Source organism: Physeter macrocephalus, chromosome 16 (genome assembly GCF_002837175.3).
Source record: "Physeter macrocephalus isolate SW-GA chromosome 16, ASM283717v5, whole genome shotgun sequence".
Classification (NCBI taxonomy): Eukaryota; Metazoa; Chordata; class Mammalia; order Artiodactyla; family Physeteridae; genus Physeter; species Physeter macrocephalus.
This window is the reverse complement of record NC_041229.1, coordinates 98924833-98935216: the sequence shown is the minus strand read 5'-3', so window position 1 is coordinate 98935216 and position 10384 is coordinate 98924833. Positions and strand designations below refer to the sequence as shown.

Here is a 10384-nt window from a genome sequence, read left to right as displayed (position 1 = left end):
GGTCCTTTTACCTGGAATACTTGCTGAACTCTAATAATTGTGAATTCATTAGTCTGGACTTTCAATATAAATAAAATTTTCTGTGCATACTTTAAAAAAAAGATGTATGGGATTCCTTATCCTCACATGTGATGGAGAAAATGTATATTGCAAACACTGTTGTCCAGTTAGCGTCTTATCCTGAGCATATTCTCCACCTCAGTGGTCACGTGAGGTCACATTTGCGTTCATACTCCGCCTCATCTCAATGTTTCCTAGAACCGCTGCCCATTCCACAGAGCTGTCCTAGTGCTGAGTCACCGTTTTGCCCTCCTAGCCTGCTCCAGGGTTAATGAGGCAGCCCCACAGTAAATGGGCTTCTGCCCCAAAGTGCTAAACTCTCAAATCACTCCCCGCCTCCGCCACCATCCACCAGCACAGTGGATGGAAATGAGCTCTTCATCTGCTACTTTGTCCATCTGACAGTAACACCCACCACAAATGACGTGGCCCTGCCTGCCGGGCAGACGTGGCCTTCATTCCCTCATGGTGGGTTCCTCACAGGTTCACCCCCAACCCAGGCCAACTGAGGATATTTTATATCCCTGAGCCTCTGTGGAGATCTGAGTTTGAATCCCTCATCTCAGGGGAAATTCCTCAGCCTCCTGCGTAGATCAGGGGTCCTTGTCAACTCCACCCACGCAACATCCAAGAACGAAGAGCCAGTGTGTGCGTTGGGAGATGCTTACATTTGAACCCCATCTCCTCACATCCAAAATATCCTATTAACACCTAAATAATTTGGGCCAATTTGATATTTTCAATTTTTTATTATGAAATAACAGTAGCATGAGCATACATTTCTATAGATAGTAATGATTATTTCCTTGGGATAAATTTTTAGAAGCAGAACTGTGGGCGGAAGGGCATTCTCATTTTTAAGGGTCTTCGTACATGCTTCTGATGTTAAACATTTTTCCTGTGTTATTTAGCCACTTTATTTCTTTTTTGTAAATTTAGCATTCATATTCTTTGCCTTGTTTTTCTAATGAGGTGTTTGACTTTTCTGAGTGAACTATAGAAACATAAGGATATCTCCTTTCATTTGTTTGAGAAATATTTATTGTGTTCCTATTATACGCCGGGAACTGGGCACTAAAAATATGATAATGAACCAAACAGATGAAATATCTGCCCTCATGGAGTTTACATTCTAATAGGCAGAGACAGAGAAAATAGTGTTATAAAGAAATAGAGTAGGGTGATGTGATAGTAACTGTCTGGTGTGGTGGCAGAGAAAGGGGACTCCTGGAAGTCAGAAAAGGTCTCTCTGATGTGGCGTTTACACTGAGATCTGCATGAAAAGAAGACACAAGAGCATCTTCTTATGTGAAAAACATTCCAGACAGCAGGAACCACAAGTGCAAAGGCCCTGAGGCAGGAATAAGCTGGGCTCTCAAGGAACAGTTAGAAAGACAGCAGAAGGGCTCCTATTGTCAGCTAAGGCTGGGGGAGGCTGGAGGTGTCCTGGCTGCCAAGCGGACAGACCCTCTGGCCTTGCAAGATGATACCATGCAACTGGTGGTCATTAACCTTTGACCCCTGCCAAAGCCCACCTCTCCCATCAAGTGCAATTTGAGTAAGCCCTCCAGGCAGGAAGTGAGCTGGGAGGAAATCCCTGGGCACCCAGGGTCATCCCCTGTGGGGGGGGTTTTCCAAGACCTCCGTTTCTGGAGCAGCTAGATCCCACATGCTCCTTCTTGTACACGGCACTCACACCACTGGACTTCAAAAATGAAAAGTTTTGTGGGCTGCTCAGATACCAAAGAATATCCTTGGATAACCTTTATAATTTTATTTAAGGTTAATTCGAGTATGCAGAAAACACCCACCCATCCCACTCCTATGCTCTTTGGACATGTCAGGAAAAAGAATAAAAGGTCTGAAGACAGACTAATCCCAGACAATTCGGACCCCTGTGCTGGTTACTATCTTTTTGCCCCTCCAGGTCCATCCATCCTCAGCATTCTCTATCTTTCCTTATCCTGATCTGTCCAGGCAAGGATGACTTTTCCCCACTAAAAAAAAAAAAAAAAAGGAAGGCAATAGGACATGAAGAATGGAGGTATGTATGGGGCAGATCACACATGGTCTCATAAGCTAGAATAAGAAATAAAATTTTTTTCCTAAGTGCAATGGGAAGCCAATGAAGGGTTTTTAAAAGGGAAGTTATAGAATCTGATGTCATTTTTAAACAATTTCTCCAGATTCTGTGAAGAATATGGATTATAAGGAAAGAAAATCCTGCCATTTGCAACAACATGGATGGACCTTGAAGGCATTATGCTAAGTGAAATAAGTCAGAGAAAGACACATACTGTATGATATCACTTATATGTGGGCTCTGCAAAATCCTTATCCTCTATTCTCTTCCACTGGCCTATGTGACTATTTTTATGCCGGTACCATACTGTCTCACTACGAGTGTTGGCTGCTAATGACCGATAGCTACTGCCTTCTCTGGGGTATTGCCCTCAGCCAAGAGATCCATTTCTCCCAGAAATGCCTAGGGGGTCCCATCCCCACCTCTTGGGGGAAGCCCTCAGTCAGTAGATAATTGATATGGCCTGCAAAAGGCCAAATCCCTTGCCTAGAGGCGGAACTGAGCCCACAGTATAATTCATTCTCTAGAGGTCCCCTAAGGATCAGGCCAAAGCTACACTCCAACTGAAACTACACCTTTGCTCAGCTATTTTCTGCTTCCTTCACTCCCTTACAGGTTTCTTCTATAATCACTCCCTCAGTGAAACACTGGCCCCAAAATCCTTGTCTCAGGTCTTTAAGCAACCCAACCTAAGACACATCTCTTCTCAAAATTCCAAACAAAAGTTCTAGGCTTAATATTAATAACAACAACAACAATAATAATTGTGTGATACGTCAAAGCTCTCCAGATCCTCCCAATATGTCACAAAGGGAAAAAAAGTAATAATTACTCTACAATCACTCATTTCACAAGTTCCCCAGGGGATGTTTCATGGAATATTATCATGACTGGCTTATTTCCCTCTTTTTTCTCTACTTTGTTCCAACTGTCACTCTACCCTCTATACCACTCCAGAAAGCATTCCCTATACAGTGCAGATACTCTTACCACACAGTTATTTCAATAAGTATTTAATTACAGGAAAAGATCATAAATATTATCTAAAATGCACTGGAAAATAGAATTCCCTGTGCTGCCAGAGGTCCTGATCTGTGGCTGCTTTCCTTTTTCTTAATATTTTCTTGCATCATCTGGCATCTGCAATTGCAAAAGTCACCCTGGCTGGGCTGAATGCTTGCTAATTATCAAAGGATTTTATTCCAGCCATGTTACTTTGGAGTGATGGGGCACATGGCCTCTCCAAAACTCTCCCGCTGGAAGAGTTCTGATCCTACATTAATGAGTGGATGAAAGCCTACAGGGCAGAGGAGTGATTCTACTGATGCAGAACACAAGTTATTAGAAAGAAGTAAGACGAGGTCTCCGGAAACCTATAATCTAGCTGGAGAGATGAGACTAACCACCAAGGAACAGTCATAAACAATGTAAGACAAGCAGAATTAAGTGCCAAATTGTGTGGGTCTAACAAAGGGAGTGTGGGTTTCAGAGACCAGGGAAGACATGAGAGCTGGAATAGCCAGAGAAAGCTGCCCATAGAAACTCTGGAAATGGATCTTTAAGGAGAGTGGTATACTCAGGATAGAGATTCAAATGAAGCATGTTTAGACCACCCTAGCCTCATTCCCTCCTGAATCAGTAAACATCCCTCCTAATGAAATTCTGAGCAGACAATGCAGCTAGGTTTCAGCCCCTGAGCTGAGAGTTGACGTCAGGTTTAAGGATGGATGCAGTGTAGAAAAGTTCACCAGGAGTCCTCAGAGCTGAGTTCCAGTCCTGACACCACCCCTAACTGGGACAGCAGGACATTGAGGGCCAGTGGCAAAGAGGAACCAAATTCATTCCTTATAGAAACTGCAAATGAGCTTTGAGGCTAACAAGACTCAGGGGTTGCCATGAAATCCCACAAGATTTGTTTTTATCCTCTCTGATGCGTGGAGACAGATAACGAGCCCCTTCCATAGTGTGTTCTTGCTGACGAGGCTGCCTTTTCCCGGGAGCCCTGGGGGCTGTCCCAGGTTGCTGATTCGTGATTCAGGGACAACCTTTGTGCTTACTGTGTCCCTCCCACAAAACCATCCCCAGAAGTATTTTTAAAACCCCACCGGTTCGCTTAACAAGAAGAAACCTAAAATCTGTCAGCTACATACATCTACTTGAGTAATCTGAGCTGCTTTCCACAAAATGCTTAAATGACCTTCAATTAGTTTGATTCCAAACCTAAGATGAACCCAATTCGATTATTCCACCAGGTAAGTAGGATGTAATTGTTACCTTGACAACATTGATAGGGTACCAGCTCTGAAGTAAGGTCCACACAAACTGGGGAAGATGAAACTGGGCAGAGATTCTGGCCATTATCATCAAAACTTCTCACCTATTGGGACCATGTCCAGTCTGAGATTTCAGCTCTTATATGAAATACACAAGTAAGACTGGGTCTTTTTTTTTTTTTTTTTGGAAAACTACAGCTGCAGTCTTTTCAGGCTTATGTGTGTGTCACTAGGTAAATTTTAGAAAATATGAATAGTTTTATGAGGCAGGGGTGGGGTACTGTACTGCACAGCTTAGACCAGAGAATTCACTGTAAATTACTGCCCTTCCTATAATTATGCTGTAGGTGGGATTAATCATACGTACTGGAGCTTTGGCTTTGAGACCTCAGTTAGAATCTGGGCTTTTCATTGACTAGTCATGTGACCTTGAACAAGTTACTGAGCTATTCAGAGTCTTAGTCCCTTCCAGGACAAAATAATACCTCTATCACAGGGTCATTGTGAGGATTATACGAGATAATGCGTGTAGGATGTTTAGCATCCTGGCTGACACGTAGTAGATGCTCAGTGAATGGCTAGCAGTGTTAGGAAGGACACACAGCACAGTGGTTCAGCACCCCAACACTGGGATCAGGGAGGCCAGGGTTAACATCTAAACATCTTTTCTTTCTAGCTCTGAAACCTCAAGCGAACTACTTAATATTTCTAAGCCTCAGTTTCCTCAACCGTAAAATAGAGAAAACTATTCCTCTCTCATAATGTGATGGTCAGCTTTAAATGAAAGAAAGCCTTTACAGTGCTTAGCACACTACCTGACTCAGGGCAAGAGCTCACTAAATGTTGACAATCATGTTTTGCGATACCAATCCCATAAGGTGAGGAGGGTTAACTTTGTTAATCTCCTTCATTGTCCCCAAGGGACTCAACCCTTGGAAGAAAGAGAAGGAAGAGTTTGGGAGAAGATTCCAAGTTAAAGTAAGCACGTCTCTTCTCTGAAGTGTTCTTCCAGGGTAAGACTGTCTCCCTTTCCCTGTCCCCTCCAGAGACTGCATATTCTTCTACATTACATATTATAATCAAAACATATTACAAGTAATAAGGTCAACTCATAAGTGTCCCTGAGACTTTTTAAAATGTCAACTGGCCACAAACCTTTGTTTTCCCACTTATGAGCTGTTGGGTTCAGGGAATCTATAGCTGTCCTCTACTCTGGACCCGATCTAAGCTGCTGGTACCCCCAAGCCCCTTCTTAAATAAGATCTTCAAAACTGAGTGTCAACAGCCTGGTCTTGAAAAGTTTCCTTCCGGGAAATATTCTGGAAATTGCTTTTCTGGAAAATAAGCAAACTCTATCACATTAGGTAAAAACCCATTCGCCCGTGAGCCATGGCCGCTGAGCCTGCGCGTCCGGAGCCTGTGCTCCGCGACGGGAGAGGCCACGACAGTGAGAGGCCCGCGTACCACACACACACAACAAAAACAAAAACAAATTTAAAAAATTATTGTTATATTCCCATTTTATTATTGAGAAAGTTGAGATTCTAATTGGGTAAGCAATTTTCCCAAGAATGTACCAAAGGAGGAATATGGCCCAACTATGTCTGTCTTAACCCAAAAACAAGGAAAAAGAAGAAAAGACATGGACCACCAAGAAACTCCAAAACCGAACTTAACCCTTTTCTCCCCTGGAAGTTGAGTATTTGCCTAATAGTCTTAGAGGTGCTACCATTTAAAAGTTGAGACTTGGGTCTGAAGAAAAGGTAATTCTGCTCCCCTACGAAGAGAGCATAATGGGGCAGAAAGAGCACCAGATTTGGAGTTAGAAAGTCCCAGATTGAAATGTTGATTTTCTTTCTTCCTAGGTGTGTGGCAAGTTGGGCAACCTCCTTAACATCTCTGAGCCTCCTTTTACTCTTCCATCAAATAGTCATGGCTATACCCAACTTAAAGGGCTGCTGGAAGGATTAGGGCTAAAGTATGAGTTGGGTATTGCCTGTGGCACAAACCCTGTGTGACTGCATTTGTACCCAGATGATCTGCCACCTAATCTCTGGGCATGTGCATCGAACAATCTTGTCCCTAAATCAGAGGGAACCCTGGGATCTCACCATGAGATGGATAGAAAATGGACTAGGACAATTTCAGAACTAGAGGTTGAGAAAGATATTGAAATTAACCAAGTTTACTCATGACTTGAAAGTAGGAAGGATCTGATTATCTAAAGAACTGCAGGTAGATTTCTTTGATTCCATAAATCATAAATATGTAGTTAAATGTAAGAAGGCGGCAAAACAAATTCATAGCAAAAGAGCACAGAATTTGCCATCAAACCAATATCGTTCGGAGCACACATCTTTCACTTATTAAACTGGGTGACCTTAGACAAATTAATCTCTCAGAAGTTCAAATTCCTCATTAGTGAAAAATAAGATAACAGCCCTTGAAGGACTATTTCCAGGATTAAACAAGATAATATATGCAAAGCTCCAAAGTTTTTAGTGGAAAGGGTAAGTAAGTGGGCTGTAAGCACACAAGAAAACCATAATAAAATCAGAAATAACAAACTAGATTTACCTACATAACATGGATAAATCACAAAGATACACTATATGTGGGAAAAGACACTAAAAAGATCACGCATATAAAATTTAAAACACACTAAAATCACTATATTTTTTTAAAGATACACATATTTCTGGGACTTCCCTGCTGGAGCAGTGGTTAAGACTCTGAGCTCCCAATGCAGGGGGCCCAGGTTCTATCCCTGGTCAGGGAACTAGATCTCACATGCATGCCACAACTAAGGAGCCAGCGAGCAGCAACTAAGGAACCCACCTGCCACAACTAAGATCTGGCACAACCAAATAAATAAATATTAAAAAAATAAAGATACACATATTTCTAAATAAATATAAAAGGAATAAACATGGGATGATATCTATTTCACATATACTAAAGTAGATCCCTATGAGGGGTTGGGGAAGGACTGAGGATGGAGGGATAGGAGGGGAAATAATATGAAGAAGGACCTTGCCCTGTTCAATAGTGATGGTTTATCAGGAACTGGGGAATATGGTTAATATTCCCCAGTTCCTGATTCAAGGAACTGGGGAATATTATTTCCCAAGGAACTGGGAAATATTCAAGATTCCCTTGAATCTTTGGATCCAAGATTCCATAATATGTTTAAGTATCTATCAATCACTTGAAATAGTGCCTGCATATTTAATACACTCAGTAATTAGTAGCTAGAGTATACACATTACATAGTACAGATGTTAGGAAAATTCTTTCAAGAGCCTCATTTAGCCCATACACCTAGACATACAAATCATGGATTGTGAGAGCAAAAGAACCTTAATGATCATATAATCTAGCCCTACCATTTTTCAGGACAGAAAGTAAAGCCCAAGGAGGGAAGGTGAACTTCTGAAGGTTCTTCAGCTAGTTAGTGTTTGTCCTAGAGATGGTAGCCATGGATCTTGACCATACCAAAAGGGCCTTCCAAAGAACTTAACTCATCCCAGGCCAGGCTGCTGGAGTGGGGTGGAGGGAACAGCTCAAGGAGGCTAGGTTTTATATGATATGTCAGTGTCTCCCTCCCACTAGTGACCACTGATTAGAGCTAGAGGAAACCCCCAACCAAGATTAAAGTGGTAAAGATTAAAATGGAGAAAAAGACTTTCAGTTTTTTATTGATGTTGAGATGTAATTGACATATAACAGTGTGTACGTTTAAGTTGTACATGTGTTGGTTTGGTACACATATATTGCAATATGATTGCCACCATAGCATAAGCTAACACGTCTATCATATCCCATAACTATCATGTCTTCTTTGTGGTGAGAATAATCAAGTCTCTTAGCAACTTTGAAGTTTACAACACAGTATTTCAACTATAATCACTATGCTGTGCCCTAGATCTCCGGAACTTATTTATCTACTAGTTGCTAGTTTGTACCCTTAAACATCTTTTAATACCAACTGACTAAGCAATTTTTGACCACACGCTGAATTAGGTAATAAGAAAAATATATATCAATGGGTAATATGAGGGAATAGTTCACATAAAGAGCAGATTTGTCATCTTCCAAATTCTGATATGCTTTCCTGAGAAAAAGGGATTAGAACTGTTGTGTCTGGAAGAGGCGAAACTAAAGTCAATGCGTAGAATATAAAGAGAAAGAATCCAGGTACAAAAAGAGAATTAACAGGTAGAACTGTCCACAGACAGAAGCTCACAAGGCAACCGTACAAGCACGTGGAGGGTGTGCAGCGGAGGAGACTCCAAGATCCAATGGGGATTAGAGCAGATGCTGCCTAGATTATTTCCAAATCTCTGGAGTCTATGTGTCTCTTATCTTCACAGGAATTTCCAAATATAAACCAGAGTTAATTTGAATTAGAAACACCAGCTCATGGCTCAGCTTCCAGAAATGCAGGATGCCGGAGAAGAATCACCCAGGTATAAGATTTCTCAAAAACAATCTCTGTACATTTGCCCAGAAATATAAACCTAACTTCTACCAGAGAGAAAACAACAGTCTTTCAATTCTGGGATTTTTTCTTTTTTTCATTTCATTCTCAGCCTCAGATCAACAGTCTATGTTGAATCCATGGCCAAGAATAATTTCACCATAGTAACTGAGTTCATCCTTATGGGCTTTACTGGCTACCTTAAGTTGGAGATGCCCCTCTTCCTGGTGTTTCTGAGTTTCTATCTAGTCACCCTTCTGGGGAATATAGGGATGATCATTCTGATCCAAGAGGATGTCCGACTCCACACCCAATGTACTGCCTTCTGAGTCACCTCTCCCTGCTAGACACCTGCTACACCTCAGCCATCGCCCCTCAGATACTGGCCACACTCGCCACAGGCAAGACAGTCATCTCCTATGGCCAATGTGCTTCCCAGTTCTTTTTCTTCACCATTTGTGCAGGCACAGAGTGTTTCCTGCTGGCTGTGATGGCCTATGATCGCTATGTGGCTATTAGCAACCCACTGCTCTACACTGTGGTCATGCATCCCAGGATCTGTTGGAGTTTAGTGCTGGGAGCCTATGTCTATGGGGTAGCAAGGTCCATCCTGAGTACCATGTGTCCTTTCACCCTCTCCTTCTGTGATAACACTCAGATCAACTTCTTCTTCTGAAGCTTGCCTGCAGTGACACAACAAACACTGAGATTGTCATTGTCTACTTTGACAACTTTGTGATTTTGGCCAATGCCTTGGTCATCCTGATTTCTTACCTGCTTAGCATCAAGACCATTTTGAGGGTGAACTCCTCAGGTGGCAGGGTTGAGGCTTTCCCCACATGCTCCTCCCACCTCACTGCTGTGGCCATTTTCTTTGGGACCCTCATCTTCATGTATCTGCGGAGTGGTTCAGGCAAATCCCTCGAGGAAGACAAGGTGGTGTCTGTCTTCTACACTGTGGTCACCCCCATGCTGAACCCTGTGATATACAGCCTGAGAAATAAGGATGTGAAAGCGGCCTTCAGAAAGGTCACTGGTAGATTCCAAGTGTCACGGAGTGTGTAGATCTGGGTGTAAGGACCTCTCGTCTTGGTCCATTTTTTTCCCATGTTAATATATCCTAATAGGCACCAGCAGTATATGCAACCTGTACGCACAAACAAAAAGAAGGTAGAGAGGTACCACTGGCACACAAGAAAAACTGCAAATCTACAGCAACATGGTTGGAACTACAGATTATCATACAGAGTGAGGTAAGTCAGAAAGAGAAAGACAAATACCATATGATATCACTTATATGTGGAATGTAAAATATGACACACGGTGAACTTATCTATGAAACAGAAACAGACTCACAGACATAGAGAGCAGACTTGTGGTGGCCAAGGGTGAGGGAGGGTGGGGGAGGGACGGAGTGGGAGTTTGGGGTTGGTAGATGCAAACTATTACATATAGGATGGATAAACAACAAGGTCCTACTGTACAGCA

General features: G+C 42.3%; 1 protein-coding gene across 1 annotated transcript; it reads left to right on the top strand.

The window, feature by feature from the left end:
* Positions 1–9036: 9036 nt before the first annotated feature.
* LOC102993166 (olfactory receptor 9I1-like) lies at positions 9037–9961 on the top strand. The gene is given in 3 exon segments (XM_024133395.1): positions 9037–9202; positions 9205–9567; positions 9570–9961. Coding segments are annotated over 3 exon segments (921 nt in total).
* The last annotated feature ends 423 nt before the right edge of the window (positions 9962–10384 follow it).